The 16,287-nt window shown below is 42.8% G+C and overlaps 1 protein-coding gene across 6 annotated transcripts in view; it reads right to left on the bottom strand.

The window, feature by feature from the left end:
* Positions 1-7,643, bottom strand: part of EYA2 (EYA transcriptional coactivator and phosphatase 2) — an 86,148-nt gene extending 78,505 nt beyond the window's left edge. For 3 of the 6 annotated variants that reach the window (XM_048322291.1, XM_048322296.1, XM_048322292.1), the window contains exon 1: positions 7,176-7,272. In XM_048322291.1, the coding sequence (XP_048178248.1) occupies positions 7,176-7,240 (65 nt within the window). In that variant the 5' untranslated portion in view covers positions 7,241-7,272. Of the gene's footprint in view, positions 1-6,104; positions 6,186-7,175; positions 7,273-7,449; positions 7,471-7,568 lie in introns of those variants that run through there. The other 3 variants (XM_048322294.1, XM_048322295.1, XM_048322293.1) reach the window with 3 other exon arrangements.
* Between the last annotated feature and the right edge of the window lie 8,644 nt (positions 7,644-16,287).

The following is a 16,287-nucleotide window of genomic DNA, read 5'->3' as shown; positions in this document are numbered from 1 at the left end:
AAAAAGTTTAAATATGCACTTTTGCAACAAGTACAGAAGGTTTAAAACTGCTCCCACTCAATAAGGGTCCAACCCTTATTTGAGTGAAATGATTGGGAACTTGCAGTGAGAGCACGACTGGATCTAATACATTTATGCATAGTTGAACACAAGGAACGAGAAAATTTATGTATTTTGCTACAAGCATTAAGGCTGACTTACTTCTAACTCTATCTCAGTGGAGTAGTATCAACACAGCACTTACCAAATGTAAGCTAGCAAATGCCATGGGTTTATAAATTCAAAAATAAAGTCCAGCCTACAATTAAAAAGAAAATTTGGATACAGTGAAAATAACATTCACATGTTTTACTTTAAAAAGTGGCGTGTTTCAGAAAAAAATGTGCTTTTTAGTTTGTTAAAGGGTAGAAAAACCTCTTTTTCGAATAAAAAGTATTGCTCAATTTTAGACAAGATTTTGTCTTGTTTCAGCCACAGTAGTGGGGAAAAATAATAAATTTACATAGTTTACAAAAACAAAGTACACATTGTCAACATTTACTGAGAGTAAAGTATTTTGTAAATACATTTTGACCTTACTTAGAATCAAAGAATTGTCAAATAGTTGCAATTAAACTCTAAGGATGGTAACTGAGCACCGAAGAGCAGTCGCAAGGGGAATCAAAACCAGTGATACAGATCTATATTCAAAACTGATCAAAGTTATTTCCAAGTAGCTGTAGGACAATTACACAGCAAACAGCCAAATCAAATATGCCATCAAAAGACACGATTTGCAATAGATGTAGAACTTGTCTTTAAGACAGCTGATGAGCCTCTCTGGGTGGTGCACAAAGTTGTAAATAACTGTGGCCCCCAGACTGCTTTGCTTACTCAACCTATTTAAAAATCAAAAACATTTCAGATGCCTGCCCCACTTTCCCCTCACTGTTTCTTGTGGGTGCCTGAGTAATCCTAGAGGCATTTCCAGCTTTTAAGGCATTTGCTAAGTTTAAGAAACATTCCCCACACCCCTCTTTGTTTGGAAGTACCTGGCTGTCCTGCTCTGGGTGAGTTTCTCTGTGAAGTCTGCCCTTTCCAGCATAGACAGAGGCATCAGTTCTCTGTGGGTTGACCAGTTACTATCTGGACTGACTAGTATTAAATAATTTTCTTTATTTAGGATTATTTTTTTATTTAGCTGGGCTGCTCTCCTTCTTAAAAGCAGGGATGGCAAATGAGAATTTCTGCACGACAAGACTGAATGTCTAGAGTTAGGTGTTCAAGCCAACAGCATGAACGTACCCATTTTCTCAAACCCTTCTGCACATCTAAGAAGGGGCAAGTAAATCTGGAACTTCTTTGATTACTGCAACCTATAAAAGTAGGAGCCCACAGCCAGGAGCAGGCAGCAGAGAGAAACCCTGTTTGCAGAGGGACATGGCTCTGGTCGAGCTTGAAGTCTGTAATGCTGATTTATGTAAAAACATTCCCGAAGAAGTCTATTATAGTTAAAATAACTCAAGACTTCCATTTTCCTGAATTATTAAGAGGTGCTGCAGCACAGGCAAGTTGAGGTTCTACCATTAATCAAATTCCTCTCCCAAAAGCAGAGGGGAGATGAATGACACCAGCATTTCATGCAGCACTCACACAAAGACATAGACGTGAAGAAATCTCAGGTTTGTAACCAAATACTTTAAACCTTCACTTCCTTAAGGGGAAACCAGCTGGGAATAAGTTAGAAGTGGGCTATCATCAAGGAAGTTTCTAACATCTGAACAACAAACTTCAGTTCTACCAATCTCTGTGCATCAATAACAAACCCTTCACCTGCTTTTCAAATTGCTAAGGCCCAATTCATATCCAGGCTCTCACAGCCTCGAGCCCATTTTCACTCTTTGTATTCAAACCTGGCAGCAACAACAACAAAAAAACCCCAGCAGTCTTGCAAATAACAAAATCCCACACCCCAACAAAAACAAGCACCCTGCTTCTACCAAATAAATGTCAGTCAACAAAGAGGCACAGATTTCACAATGGCTGAGGTCATCCCCTTTAAGTCATTACGGTTTGTGGGTGAGTTTTCCTGGTGGTTTTAACATTGGTTTCTGTGATTGCAGCTATGCTTATTTATGCATTTAAGGCGTATGATCTAATACAGTTAGGTTTAACTACTTCATTCTTTTGACATTCTTTCCAAATTATAAAAAGGATTCTTGGTGTTTTCACTGCCTTGGTAAAGCAACAAAATTGCTGTCCACATAATTTCTTAAAAATACAGAACAGAGTAAGTACTTGTTGAAAATAATTCAAAGAAAAAAACCCTACCCCAGACATTCCCTCCTCCAAGATAACACTTATTTTTGTTCTCTCTCTCTCCCCCTCTGAGGGAACTTACTATTTTTTTAGAAATAGATGTTTTGCTGGCTTTTTAAAAACAATGTCCAGGCCTTAAGAGTGATTCAGCTACAACTTATAATCAACACAGTAGTTCAGCTTATTTTTTTTAAGCCCTTCTATTTTTACTGTTGTGCTTTTTAAAAACTGCACATTTGCGGTATGCTTCAGTCCCATTGCATCTTGCACAGCCCTTTGAATTCTACAATAATGCTCATTTTATTCAATGCCTTTTGGTTATTATCTACCAAGGATCCTTGCTTGACAAAAATCAAAGAAGGCAATTTTCTACCTTTTTCTAATGGAAATTTAAATTATCTTCTCCCTCCAAGGCACAAAAAGCCCAAAGAGCACCCACCATTCAAATCAGGCTGGAGAAATTCACTGACTTGTAAGAAACATTCAGAAACATTTTCAAGAAGATGAAATGAAAATTAAAATCGTGCATAGAGATGAGTGTACGCATCTCTCTCCCAATACTGCGTGCAGTGCATGGCTATTAGCTTGTATACAGAAGTCATACTAAAATATTTTAAGTAACCTTTTCAAACTTGAGGCCGTGGGTACTTCTATATTTCTGTAGTCCCTGATACAGTTTGGTATGTCCAAGCATGTTCCTAATGAGCAGTAGGAAGAGCGGAGAATACCCCACAAGCTCTGTGGAGAGAGAAGGGCCCCATCCTGCACTGCCCCTGCAGATGAGGTGCCACCTCTCGCAGCTCAGCTCAGCACCACCACCAGGTGCAGCTGTCCTGAGTCCAGCTCTGACCCAGCCACACCACACAACAAAACACTATTCAGTGGCACACAAAACGCTCTCAGTTCCCAAGCCATCAGACCTCCCCATCTCCCCAATTCTGTAAAATACCTCCATTACAGCCAGGCACTCTGGGCACCACAACAATGTCCCTGGCTCCTCTCTTCCTTCCTGCTCCATCCTTTCCAAGCCGCTTTTTCTAATCGAACCCAACTAAAACAATCCTCCACAAATTACAACAAACCTTCCTTGAAATTCCCCATAAACCTCACCGCAACCCTGCAGCAGACTTCTGGCTTTCCACAAAGCCTCTGTACCTAAACACCAGGGAAAATACCTCAGCACGGCACTAATGAAGCGTTTTCCGGACACAGCAGAGGTGACAAACAGAATGAGAGCAAAGCCAAGATGCCATCTCGACTTCAGGCAAACAACCTCTTCTGACCTCTGGCAGCTCCCACACACTATTAAACAAAAAGTATTCTCTCCATGTTAATGAACCATGTACAATCTAACAGATAACGCTGATGTTAAATAAACATGTTTATGTGTGACTCCTAATGCCAGGACTTAGGCAGCTGCAGACAAATAATTTTAAATGGGAAGGATTATGCCCATGTAATCTTTCTCATCTCATTTTACACATCTTTGAAATAATTAAAATACATAATTAAAGCACAAGCAGAAAGACTGAGTGAAAAGAAGTTTGACTATTTTAAATTAAATATTCACTCTGTGACATGCTTGCTGGAACCATCTCTGCAGTGAACATTATTTTGGATCCAATTTTCCTCTCACACCTCTTGCAGCAGTAAATCAAGAGCAACTGAACAGCCTGACAAAGAAGGGAGCTGGATCGGGTTTTGAATGCTGCAAAAAAAAAATATTTCACACGAATGCTGAATCTTTTTTCCTGCTTTCTCCTCTATCCTGCTTAAAATCTTGGGTAGCACCAAATCTACCTGCAAATGGCAGCACCTCCAGGCCCCAACTGACCCAACCAAGAGGAGCAATTACTTGCATCCTAATTGAAGGGCTTATCCTCACCTGATTAAAACAAGGTGTTTGTTAAACATCATTACTTGAGTTAAGATCTGCAAATAAAGATGAAGTATTGTTTTAAGAATTTGACTGCCATGAAACAATTGTTTTCTGATGGGATCTCTTAACGAACAGTCCCAACCATGATGGTCTTTCTGGCTTTCCAGCAGAAAAGGAAAGAGATTTGACAAGTTCTCCCTATTCATATCATATCAAAGTGAGCAAAATGCCAAGAGGTTTGAGTACTTACTCTTGGGTTTTTTGTAGACATATACTAAAATTTAAAAAATTAAATCTTGTATTCTGTACTAAATTAAGCCACCAAAAAAAGAAGGGCGTATTTAAACCTGAATGGCTTTACTTTAGTATATACCATTGTTTATAACACCGAATATATTTTTTGTTCCTAACAATTTTTCTGTCCTGTGCAGTACAATGTGAAATTTAATGAAAGGAAACTGAATGTTAATCCAGGAGCATCCACCATGCACTAATCAAATTTATATTGCCACTGCTGTGAAAAATACACAGGTACAGGGCAACTATACACTGGAAACAGCGGTATGAGATTTCCCTCCTTGGTCTACCAAATGACCCCTCCACTTACAGGATTTATTTCAATTCTTCATATTAAAACTGCAGTGTTCCATGGCTTATGAAAAGGATTTGAATTTGCAACTTCGTTTAACAGTTTGTCCCAAATAAAAGTTACCCCAGTCAGGCAAAATTAACCCAAAAATATTTTCTTAGCATTCTAAGAACTTCTGCTTGTTTTCACAGATTTGTAAAAGCATTTTTCACTGCATAAGTAACCTTAACAATCATTTCCACAGATTAGGTCTAACAACCTGTGAATTTATTGCAGAAGGAATTTACTGCAAGGAATAATTAGTCTTCAGCACTGTTCATGCTTGTTCTCGGCTGAAGACACCTTAAGACCATCTGGTTACTGCAAAATTTGGCACAGAAGAAACAAATCTTACTGAAGAGAATTATAGCTGATTTCAGAATAGCTGTTGTACTATTACACATCATAAATAACAGTTGGGAAGACAGCAGAAAATTACTAATGTCTTTAATTGTTTTCTTTGTCAGCAGTGTGTACATACACACACTGACACACAAATACAGCCACGCAGACTTCAGCGTGATGCCTCGCAGGCTTGAAGTTAAACATGCAACTAATATTTGCAGGATTAATAGGTAAATTTTTAGGAAAAAAAAAAAAGCACATAAACCAGCTACACACAACAACACAGCGACACATGAAACTCTTTAAGTGATATTGTGAGATCAAGTTCTTTGTGTGAATACCTGAGTTTAATTCCTTCTTATAATTCAAGGCATATCCGCACACACCGTGGAGTTGAATATGGGGCTTATTGTTGGAGGGGGAGTTATCAACAACATTTTTATTCCTCCCTAATGAAGCTTTTCTAATGGAACCTAAGACTGCCAAGGTTGTGAGGTATTTGAAACAGGAACCCGTTTCAAAAATTTCAACCAAATAATGGTGATAAGATTAGCGAGTCATGGGAATCGAGTCTCCATGTATTATTTTAAAAGAAAATGAGCTGAGGGGAGTGGGCTAAACAAAGCAAACCAAAACAAATCGATGAGCGTAAACCAAAAGCATACACCACTTGTTATTTAGCCAAATGTTTTGACCTGCTAGTGAGTGAGTAGAAGAGGCACAAGAATTACGTGGACAATTTGACTCCGTAACTTCACAACTCAATTTTACACCATACATTTACTTAAACACTTTCTAAATTAAGGGGTTTAAGTTAGAATAATTAAGTCAAATTATCAGCTGCTGTACCATTTCAAGTGAATTTTCAAAATATGCTTAAAAAGTTTCTGGAATGTCTCCAAAGCTGAGAGTACTGATTAATTTCAAGGCATTTGTACTGCAAGTCTTTCCTACCTGCATGTGTTACATCGGAGGCCACACGATGCCTTCAATTTCAAAGTAGAAATAAAAATTCAGCTTTATTAAGGAATAGAAAGTTTCTTCGCGTAAAAAAGGATGATGAGAAAGAATTTATCCTCTGTGAAGCAACAAGTAACAAAATAATGCAACGCTAAATATATGAAACTATCTCAGAAGCATTAGTGTAGACACAGAACAACTAGTTTAAATGTATGCCATCTTTTGTGGACCAGATTGCCCTAATACACACAGATGTGGACTAGCATAAGGAAATTTAGACATGCTTTTTCAATAAATTGGGGGAGAGGAAGGGGAGGGACCCTTCCACGGATGGCACTGCAGAGATAAGAAATTCTCAGTAAATTAATAAAGCCCCCAAGAGAGACTAAACAATAAACCATTCCTGCCACTGCCTTTAACAGCGCTCAGGGATGCGTGAATTTCATACTGCGCTGAACAAAATTTCTGTTAATATTTGATACAGACCAATAAACTGTTTATTGGTTCACTACATGTATTTTAGTAATCACAACGTTATACAACAGAATATATCATTATTGGAAATGTCTGAACAACAGTAGCTGTACACCATGAATTATTTCCTTTAGAGGCCATTCAGTGGGCTCAAGCACAATTTAACACTCAGAAAAGTTTACTTAAACTGCATAAATCACACACAAGTTTTCCTCATAGAAGCAGCCGCGGGAAAGCGCAGTGGCTCATTTTATTTAAAGGCGCGCTTCAGCTTTTAAAATAATTAATAAGCGGGGCTCGCTTGACGGTAAAATCGAACCGCACGCTGCGCAACAATTAACTCCCTCTGCTAATTCTCCGTAGCAACTCCGCACGCAGGACCCCCCGCCGCCGCCGCGCTGCCCCGGAGCCGCTCCGCGCCCGCGCTCCTCCAGAGCCGACCCCCGACGGGCTCCGGGGCTCCGCGCCCCCCGCCCCGCACCCGCGGAGCGCTCTCGCACCTCGGCGCGGCCGCGGGCGGGCAGAGCCCCACCGGGCAGCCCGCACCCGCCGGCCCCTCCGCGGGCGCGGAGAACCCCCTGCCCCACTCACCGGCGGTGCAGCGCGGAGCCGCGGCGCTGCGGAGTGTGCGCGCCCGCCGCGGGCGCAGTGAGCATGTGCGAGGCAGGCGCGCATGCCCGCGGAAGGGAGCGGAGCGGAGCGGGGCGGCGGCTCCGCGCCCCGCGCTGCGCCCCGGGCGCGCCCACCCGCGCCCTCCCCGCCGCGCCTCCCGCCGGAGCCGCCCGCGGGCTGCGCGGGGCGCGGAGCGCAGCGCCACGGCCGCACCGCGGGACGGCGCGGGGGTTTTTCCCTCCGTTCTTCTGACCTGTTGCTCGCCCAACACAGCCGGCCCTCCGCCCCCCGCGGCAGCCCGACCCCGGGGCCGCCGGCCCCTCGCAGCGCCGCGGGGCTGCCCCCGGGCCGCCGCCGTCGGGGCGCACCTACCGCACGCGTGGGGCCGCGGCGCGTCCCGGCGCCCGCAGCGCTGCGCTGCCCGCGGTGCCGGGGCGGAGGAGGAGCCTCCCGCGGCTCCCGGGGCCGCCCGGCAGCCCCCGCTATTGCCACGGAGCTGCCCGCGCCCCCCGGGCCGCAGGGAGCGCGGACCCCCCGCTCCCGCGCAGCAGCCGGGCAGCGCTCTCACCGGCGCAGGTACGCGCTGGCCGCGCTTGCTCCCGCCCGTAGCTACGGGTTTATGTTGCTGCTATGAGCGTTCATCGAGCTGCAAGTCCTTGAAAGAAATTCGTCGTGTAGAACTTGGACCCTTGAATACCATGTGAATACCGCCTTGTCTGTAGCGTCTGTTTTTCGTGAAAACAGTCATTTTCACTACAGTCCTTGTATTACAGATCTCTAGTGACAATTTTAAAATATAAATTTAAAAGGAAGGGCTTTTGTTGACATCTGGTTTGTCTTACACACACAGTGCCACAGAGCCATGGGTCCTGCAGAAACAGCATCACTCACACAAGCCACCCTTCTGCACTCGCAGAGTATCCCACAGCTCCTGGCTCCCCAGAGGGCGAAAGCCTGACCACAGTTCCCATCACCTCAAGGGAGACAATGGTTTTGTGGCCGTACAGAGGTGCTGTCCCATCTCCCATGTCAGCACAAAACCAGAGGCAGTCTGGCATGAGCCCCTCGTGCTCCTGCCTGATGTGCCGGACGCCTCAATCAGGCACCTCCTCTGTTTGCACATCCAAGAGAGGGGCAAGAGGCACCTTCAGACAGTTTATGCTGGGAAGATGGGGCTGGAACATCCCACCGTGTGCACCCTCCCTGAATCCCCTCGTGCTGTATACCCCACAAACAGCTTCCCCTGGCCCATGCTGGCCTCGTCCCCGCTCAGGTACCACACAGCTTCCCCTTTCTGCCGGCGTACCTGCTCACTCAGGATGCAGCCTGGCCACAGCAGCATTGGAGTGTTTCATTTCCACACCCTGCTCTTCCTCCTTATTCCCCTTTCTCACCAGTCTGGGACAGACTGCAGCTCTCCAGTTCTGTTTCTCCAGCACTGGGGAGGCATCGGAGGAGACCTGCAATTCCTTGTCCCGACGGCTTTTATTACACCTAGCCCTTTCCTCAGGAAGGAGATATCCCATGAACCGCAGTGGAAAAGCCAAAGGAGCACAAAGGGTGTTGAGTTCAGGGTTTGAGCAAGCTGCAGCCCACTCATGGATTTAACTCAAAATTTTGACAATGGAACAAAAACATCATTGCAATGAGACAGCTGGTTTTACTATCAAAATCTCTCAGATCAGTTTGACTGCAAAGTGTGTTCCTACAATCCAAAGGAGACAAAGCTCCCAACATCAGTTTGGAGCTGGCAGACTTCCTAGCATGAGCTACCTCCCGCCAGCCTAGAAAAACCAAAGGTCTTTCAGTTGTTATTCCCCATCAGTTCTCGGCACTAATCCCCTGATTTCCCCATGGATTATCTGCAGTTCTGAGTTTATGCTACTCTCACATTAAATTCTGAGCAATCCCTGGTTGGGGGGACTTCCCTGCTGCCTTTCTCACCTGTAACTGTGGTTCTGGTGAGGAGTCTCTGAAGTACAAGAAAGTCCTTGGATCCATCTTGAAAATAAACCTTTTCCTTCCTGCCCCTGCCGTGCCCAAAAGCCTGATTGCCACATTAGCAACTTTTGAAGCTGGTTTTAACAAGTAAATTCATATCTAAAAATGCCTTGCTTGCAAAATTCTCCCGACCCCTGATTTCACAACATATTTGAATATATGCTTAGTTTTATGCATGTGAATAGGCCTACAACAATCAATACAACTATTTACCTAAGTGCTTAAAGTCAGGCAGGTATTTAAGAATTAGTATTGTTTGTGGTAATGCCACGGCAAGCCAGGCAGGGACCAGGACCTCATTGTTTGTTCAGCACCCCATACACAAAAAGACACTCCTTGTCCCTTTCAGCATAAGTAATTTTTGTAAGTTGTGAGTAAGTTGTGAATCAGTGCCAGAAACACCTTTCTTGAGCTGGTGAGTAAACATTATTTGTCTACTCTAATATCTTTCTTATTTACCAAAAACGTTGTATGCAGTATTTAGAAAAGTAATAAAGGCACAGTGGGAAAAGGGGCAAAGAGGACAATAAAGGATATTTTTTCAATTAGGAATTTAAAGTATTTTCCTCACTGTTAGTGTCCAGGAAAGTACCTGTAGATCTTAAAAGCCATGTAGAAAGGCAAGGGAGTAATACAGCTTCTGCCCCATCGATGAGACTGTGGGTTGGGGTGCCTGGGTCAGACAGCTGCATGGAGTAAAGGCTGCAAGATGAGAGGAAAGGAGCCAGTCCTAGCAGTTGGCTTGACAAAAATCTCTGTTTCATCAAGCTGGGGCATCCTCAGCTGTATAATGCCAGGGATTTCTCAGAGCACTGGAATTTTTTTTTTGGCCAAAAACCAAGGCAGGTTTGGAAGGGGATTTGCTTGCCTTGTTACTCTGAGCTTATTCCCAAATATCATAAACTAAAAGACTACATGGAAACGGTGCAGAAAGCTCCACATATTCACCAAGTGGAAATGCTCCTAATCATTGGGCTGGGTGCCAGTGTCCTGCACAGATTTAAGAGATAATGGTTCTCCTTGGGCACCTGAGCAGTCAGCCCATACCCTGTCCTTAGGGCTCACAGGGAGCTGTCTTCTGCCAGACCCTGGGATCCAGAGGGTGGGAGAGCCACACCTCGGCCTCTCTGAGGAGTAGGTGAAGAGCTAGATCCCAAATTTTACTTACAATGGAAAGTGTATTTCCCTTGAGGAAATATTACCAGTTTCTGCTGTTGACCTCATTGTCAAAATGAAGAAATCTACATCAGTACAAACAACTGGTTCTGTTTTTAAAAACGAGAAATGAGCCAGTATTGAACTTCAGCATCCTCCCTGACAATTAAGATGTGATGTCACCCTCTGTCACAAACCAAGGTGAGAAGTCCTCAAAAAGGATACAGAGGATTTATTGGGCTACTGAATATGATTAACCCTGAGCATAGAAACACCCCAAGTCAGAATTCACTTTACAAAGTGTAAGAATTTAAAAGTAATGCATTTTGGGCTCTTCCTAATTGTTCTCTGGCCCTTGGGCTCATGTTTTCAATTTCTCTTTGCAACCACAATGCTGAGTAACTTAGTTGTCTTCTAAAATTAAAACTGAGATTCTCACATTTTCATGTTTTCACATGATGCCAGAGCTCAGGCTTTGTGGGGAAAAAAAACAAAAACAAACCCCAAACACCCCAACCCTCACATTTTAGAAGACTTTCAACAAAATTGCGAAAGTTGGCAACCATAGTATTTCCTAACACATTATTTTGTGGATTGCAATGAAATTTCATTCTCAGGGCTAATAGTTGCTTTTCCTCTGGTAAACACCCCAAATTGCTGCTGCTGTTATTGTTAGAACATTGTTAATTTATGCAGTATTTTAAAAACAGAGGAGAGGTATTTATCCTCAAGTAATTAGAGGATAAATAACACAATCTAGAGACTATTTTAAATTTATTTGCTGTACAGTTAAACAGAATTATGTAAAAATGACCTATTTCATGTATTAGTGCTCAGGCCCGCAAGATACCAAGGGTCTGATTCTGGAAAAACTTTAAATATATTTAATTTGAATACCACCAGACTGCCCCCAGTGCAGTAGAGCATTTCATATGGGACTGTGCCATCCGAGGGGCTTAACTGTGCTATAGTTGGTTGCACTTTTGGAGCCAAAACGCTCTGCTCCTTGTAGGATGGATTCTTCTGTGGATAACAAGGGCTGTGTCAGGATCTGAATGCTAACATCTCCCATTCAGAACCAGAGCCATCAATTCTGAGATTATTATTCTTATTTCTGAGAACTCCTTGTTTGCAAAGTCTCAGGCCACAACATTAAACACATTTTATCTCAGTCTTTGGTACTGATGATAAGCCAATATGTGTTGTTCAGCCTGTTTCATCAACATTCAGAACATTTGTAACTGATAAACAAAGTGCATGTTAGCTATTAAAGCTCAAAATTAGGCAGGCAGTAAAAAGTAATCTGAGAGCAGGACTGTAGCTACTGATACTATTGAAGCTGGTCTTAAAACATATGGTTTCCAATCATTGACACAATGCACAAAAATAAAACCCTGCAACTGAGGAGTGCCTGATCTATTCACCACTAAATGATCAAATATGCCTGTTTGTTTTTTAGCTTTATGCCCCCTTCCTCTTTCTGGTTTTCAAAAGTAGAAGCTTGCTATTTAATGTTAGCCGAAGATTTGGCCCTTTGTACCAGCTGCACACGGGCTTCATTAATCAATTTCCACTACTGGATTGAAATGAAAAAACACCAGGTTTTTTACTTTTTTTTTTTAATGCTCTCCCACTATTTTGCTTGGAATTTCTCCTGTAGAAACAGCAGATCCCTCTACTCCATCCTTCCTGTTTCCTCATGCTTTAGCAGAAAAATGTTTTGTACTATGCAGATAATGCAATTTCACGAATAAAATATCCATTGTCAGAAAATGTGTGATTTGTTTCAGGCTGGGATCCTGCCACTCTTACTGCAGCCATCTCTAACAGTAGGAGTGAACCAAATTTCATCTTTGAGCACAGCTGCGTAACAATTAGTTTGCATAGAAAGGTATTAAAATGAAAAATAAGTATTATGACCATTTTGGTCTTATTCTTCATGAGCTTCTTTTTCAAGACCTCTTTTAATGACATAATGTGAGACTAAAATTCTTGTGTTGTGCTGCCTGCATGGAGCATTATATGCAAGTACATGGTTCCTGCTGACTCACTTTGCCACGTGCAGTTATGGACCCAGATCTGAGTATGGGAAATGCCGTGGCTCTGCTGGTGGAAGGAATGATGGTCTGCAGGAGAGATTTGAAAACCTGACACTGAGCTGAAGCAATATTTTAAAGTTAAGGTTTGATGTTATTTCAATTACCAGCAATAAAAAAAAAATCACTAGGAAGAATTCGGACATTGATCCATTTGGAGAGGAGGTGCAGGATTGGGGGGATTTTTTTTACACTAGAGCAGAACTGAGAAATGACCAATTTTCAGTTCTGAAAATCAATATGTACATCGAAAGTCAGATTAATAAAACTTATATTAATTTTTAATAAAAGCCCATTCCCTTTGAAACTAGTATGTATTGGTGATCCAAAAGGAAGACACATGGTCCACTCATGTGGCTGTGAATTAAAACGGAAGGGATTTGTGCAGTGATTTTCTCATGGGTCCTTGGCTTTTTTATTTCTTTCTTTACATTTCAGGTGAAACATTTTGTACATATCAGCTTCCACCTCAGAGAAGACTTATGAATTCCATAGGCTGGCAAACCTACTCATGAATTACAGCTTTTGGCTCTGTTTCATTCTGACTGGAGGAGTGTGCATGAGGCAAAAACATAATTTGGGGCTGTCACTGAAGTTGCCTCTGACCCATATAAAGTTGTATCTCTCTCTAGGCACCTGATGTTTCAGTAAGCCAAAAAAAGCTGAATTTTGGGTGGGCTCCAAATTAGGCAGTGGTTGGCTTTTGATGCAACAGCATCAAAGTGCCTTGGCTATGGTTGCAGCAGCAACTTACCAGCTTTGCTGGTACAGAGAGCCTGAGTATTCTCCCAGAAATCTTTCATTTAATTTATCCTGTAGAATTGCAAGTATTTTGAAAGTTCATTCGCACAGGAATCAAAAGCCATTCTTCCTTCAGCTTTACGTAGGATTTTGACTGCAAGGAAGAGTTTGATTTTAGGAATCTGAATGCAAGCACTCCAAAAGTTTTTTAGTATGCCTGTCCTAGTGGGAATGAGTCTCATTATTATGGACATTAAAATTGATAATCAAAGACAAATGCTTCAGTCTGTTATTTTAAACTTGGAGAATGTTTACCTAAATTCTATCTACTTTCATTCAGGAATTCTCATCTGGCTTTCTGAACTGTTCTCTATCTTTAAAGAACGTTTCTTTAAGTCACATTATACTTGATGGAAAAGTAGGGACAAATTCAGTTGTACTTTGAGTGTAATTTAGCTGCACCATAGAAACAGGCTTTCAAACCTTTCATCGAACTGATTTACGAGCGGAACTAAGGTTTGCTTAGTACAACATTTTCACAGTAAGAGTTACATTCCCACAAAAGGGAATGCTGTCAGGTAGAATGACCATGAGTCAATTCTGCCAAACCAATTGCTTTGTTCAGATAAGCCAATCTGGCTGCCACAAAACTTTAATTAGAAATTTAACACAATATTTTAAAAATTGCTCCAAACCATGGCTGTTAAGTATTTTGAAACAATCTGAGAATACAATAGACGCCTAAGAGCATTTTGCCAGTTTCCCATCATTAGTAGTCATTGGACTTTTAAATCTGTTTTACAAACTAATGAAAGGGCAGATGCTGGAAGAAGAGGAAAGTACCAAAGGAGATATGCTTCCAGAGTGCAACTTATACTGCATTTAGTACTGCATGGTGTCACAAACTGTAAAGATCCACCCCAAATTAAAAGAGTAAGTGCTCTTTCCTAACTCCTATGCAAATACAGTGAAATTCAAGAACATCAGATCTAGTCGGTCAGTGCTAGGAAGTCACTAATAGTGTATTCTCAATTTTTTGGTCAAGCATACAATAATCCCCCTCCTGTTTATTATGACAGAGATCATTTGCATTTTGCTAATCCATATTACAGGCAGGAATAAGCCCCATCCTCAATCTGTGTGGCCAAGAGCTCCATGCACCCTTCCAATAACTCCTTGGTCACTCTTTAGGAGTGTAAAGCAAGGAAATCAATATGATTTATAGTTTTGGGGGCAATTCTCTGCAGAACAATTTACCTAGGATAATTCTTTTAAAAACTGACTCTGGTAAAATGCTTCCTTTTCTTTTTGTGCTCAAGAAGGTAATTGGACTAAAATGTTCCCTTATGCTCCAAAAATGTGACTTAGCATGATCTAATTTTTTCTTTGTTTTTGTTTCAGCCTACATGCCCCTTCTGCTCCTGTGTACTAGTGCAGAGGAGCAGCACTTCATATCCTTCCTTGGCAGAGAAGAGACAGGCAACCCTCTGCCTACACAGCCCAGATCAGTGCTGACCTAGGAGATTCACTCCTCTCCTAGGCTGTGAGCAGAGTAACTTTCAAAAAAGAAGTTATTCCAAATTGTGGGAGGTATTATGATAAGATCTCCATCTGGCTTGCAGCAATTTGAGTACTTCTACTGCCTTGTTTATACCATTTTAAATATCTAATGAATACAATATGCTGTCCCCAAAATAATATTGCATATAAGGCCTGTAAATTTAGACTTGGAAGTTTCATAAAAGAACTTGGCACATTACCTCTCTGTAAACGTTAACTGAGTGTTCCTTATGATGCTTTCCCAAGCTTCTATTGCACCCAACAAGAAGACAGGGAAGTACAGGTAGCCAGGATGAAGCTACCTGTTCCACTTCCTCCTGTTCCACTGTATTTTGTAGATGTTTTCCCACTTCTAACAGCTTTTCACTTAAATGTTATGTTTTTCAGGGAGCAGCAAATGCCAATAGATTCCTAAGGGAAGGTGTCCCAGGAACCAAGTGTGGCTGCAGCACAGGCAGTGATGGGTGCCAGCAATGTGTCCCATTGAGAACCCCAGACATGAGGAGGAGTGAAGCAGGGTCCATCCAGGGAGCACAGGACCAAAGTTCACCCAGGAGTCAAGGCTGGAGACACAAACACCTCCAGCCCAGACAGGGACTAGGATCCCTGGGACTGAGCTTAAGCAGAGCTCCTGGGCCATGGCCAGGGGCTGTGGGTGGGAGCACAGGTGAGGCTGCTCAGGGCAATTAAGGACTCAATACATCCAGGGAGCTGCCAATATCTGGAAGTAGCTGTGGTCCAAATCAATCTATTTGTTCGCCTGAGTTTGGTGCAGGGCATGAGCAAACAGGCCGGGATAAACAGGGCGCCAAGTGACAGCTCGGGCTGGAGTCCAACCCTTCAGAGGGACGTTCTTGTGCAACTGCAGCCTCGGGGCGGGCAGAGCTGGGGGTCAGGTGTGTGGCAGCTGGAGATGGGCTTGGTGCACAGCAGAGTGCCCACGGTGACCGGTGTGACTGCACTGCAGGCACCGGTGTCTCTGGCCACCAGCGACTTTCTGGGCCTCGCTGCGTTCTGTTATTTACGTGACTCTACCAACTCTTGACACCGATCAAACTGGCGCTGAGGCTTGTGCTTACAGCAAGGGCTGTGCCCAGAGGGGCAGGAATAGGGAAGGCCCAGATGGAGGAAGTTGTTCCATGAAGTTTTTGAGCCTCTTTCTGTTGCATGCAGTCTGTGAGAAGACCCAACTTGTTTTTCTCCAAAACAAGTTGATGCCTCTTTAGAGCACTGAATGAGATGGGTCATTTTCCTTCTGCATTGTGAGGTATCCACATTGCTCTCCTAGAACATGTTTATATAAAATAATAGGCATTTTTATATATTTATAGTCACTTTTTTTTTTTTTGCCTTTATGAACTGACGGGAAAGAATATCTTGATTTGGGAGAAAATGATTTTGCCATCAGACTTAGCGAGCCTCTCTTCATTCATTTCAACATTGCCCGTTTTAACATTAACTTCCAGAGGCGCCATATGCCAGTACAATACAGATCAGAAATATTGAGTGCATTACAAGTAGCAGGTTACACTTCAAAA

The sequence above is a fragment of the Corvus hawaiiensis genome, chromosome 17, assembly GCF_020740725.1.
Source record: "Corvus hawaiiensis isolate bCorHaw1 chromosome 17, bCorHaw1.pri.cur, whole genome shotgun sequence".
Taxonomy (NCBI): domain Eukaryota; kingdom Metazoa; phylum Chordata; class Aves; order Passeriformes; family Corvidae; genus Corvus; species Corvus hawaiiensis.
Note: the sequence above shows the minus strand (reverse complement) of the source record. Positions and strands in the feature narration are given on the sequence as shown.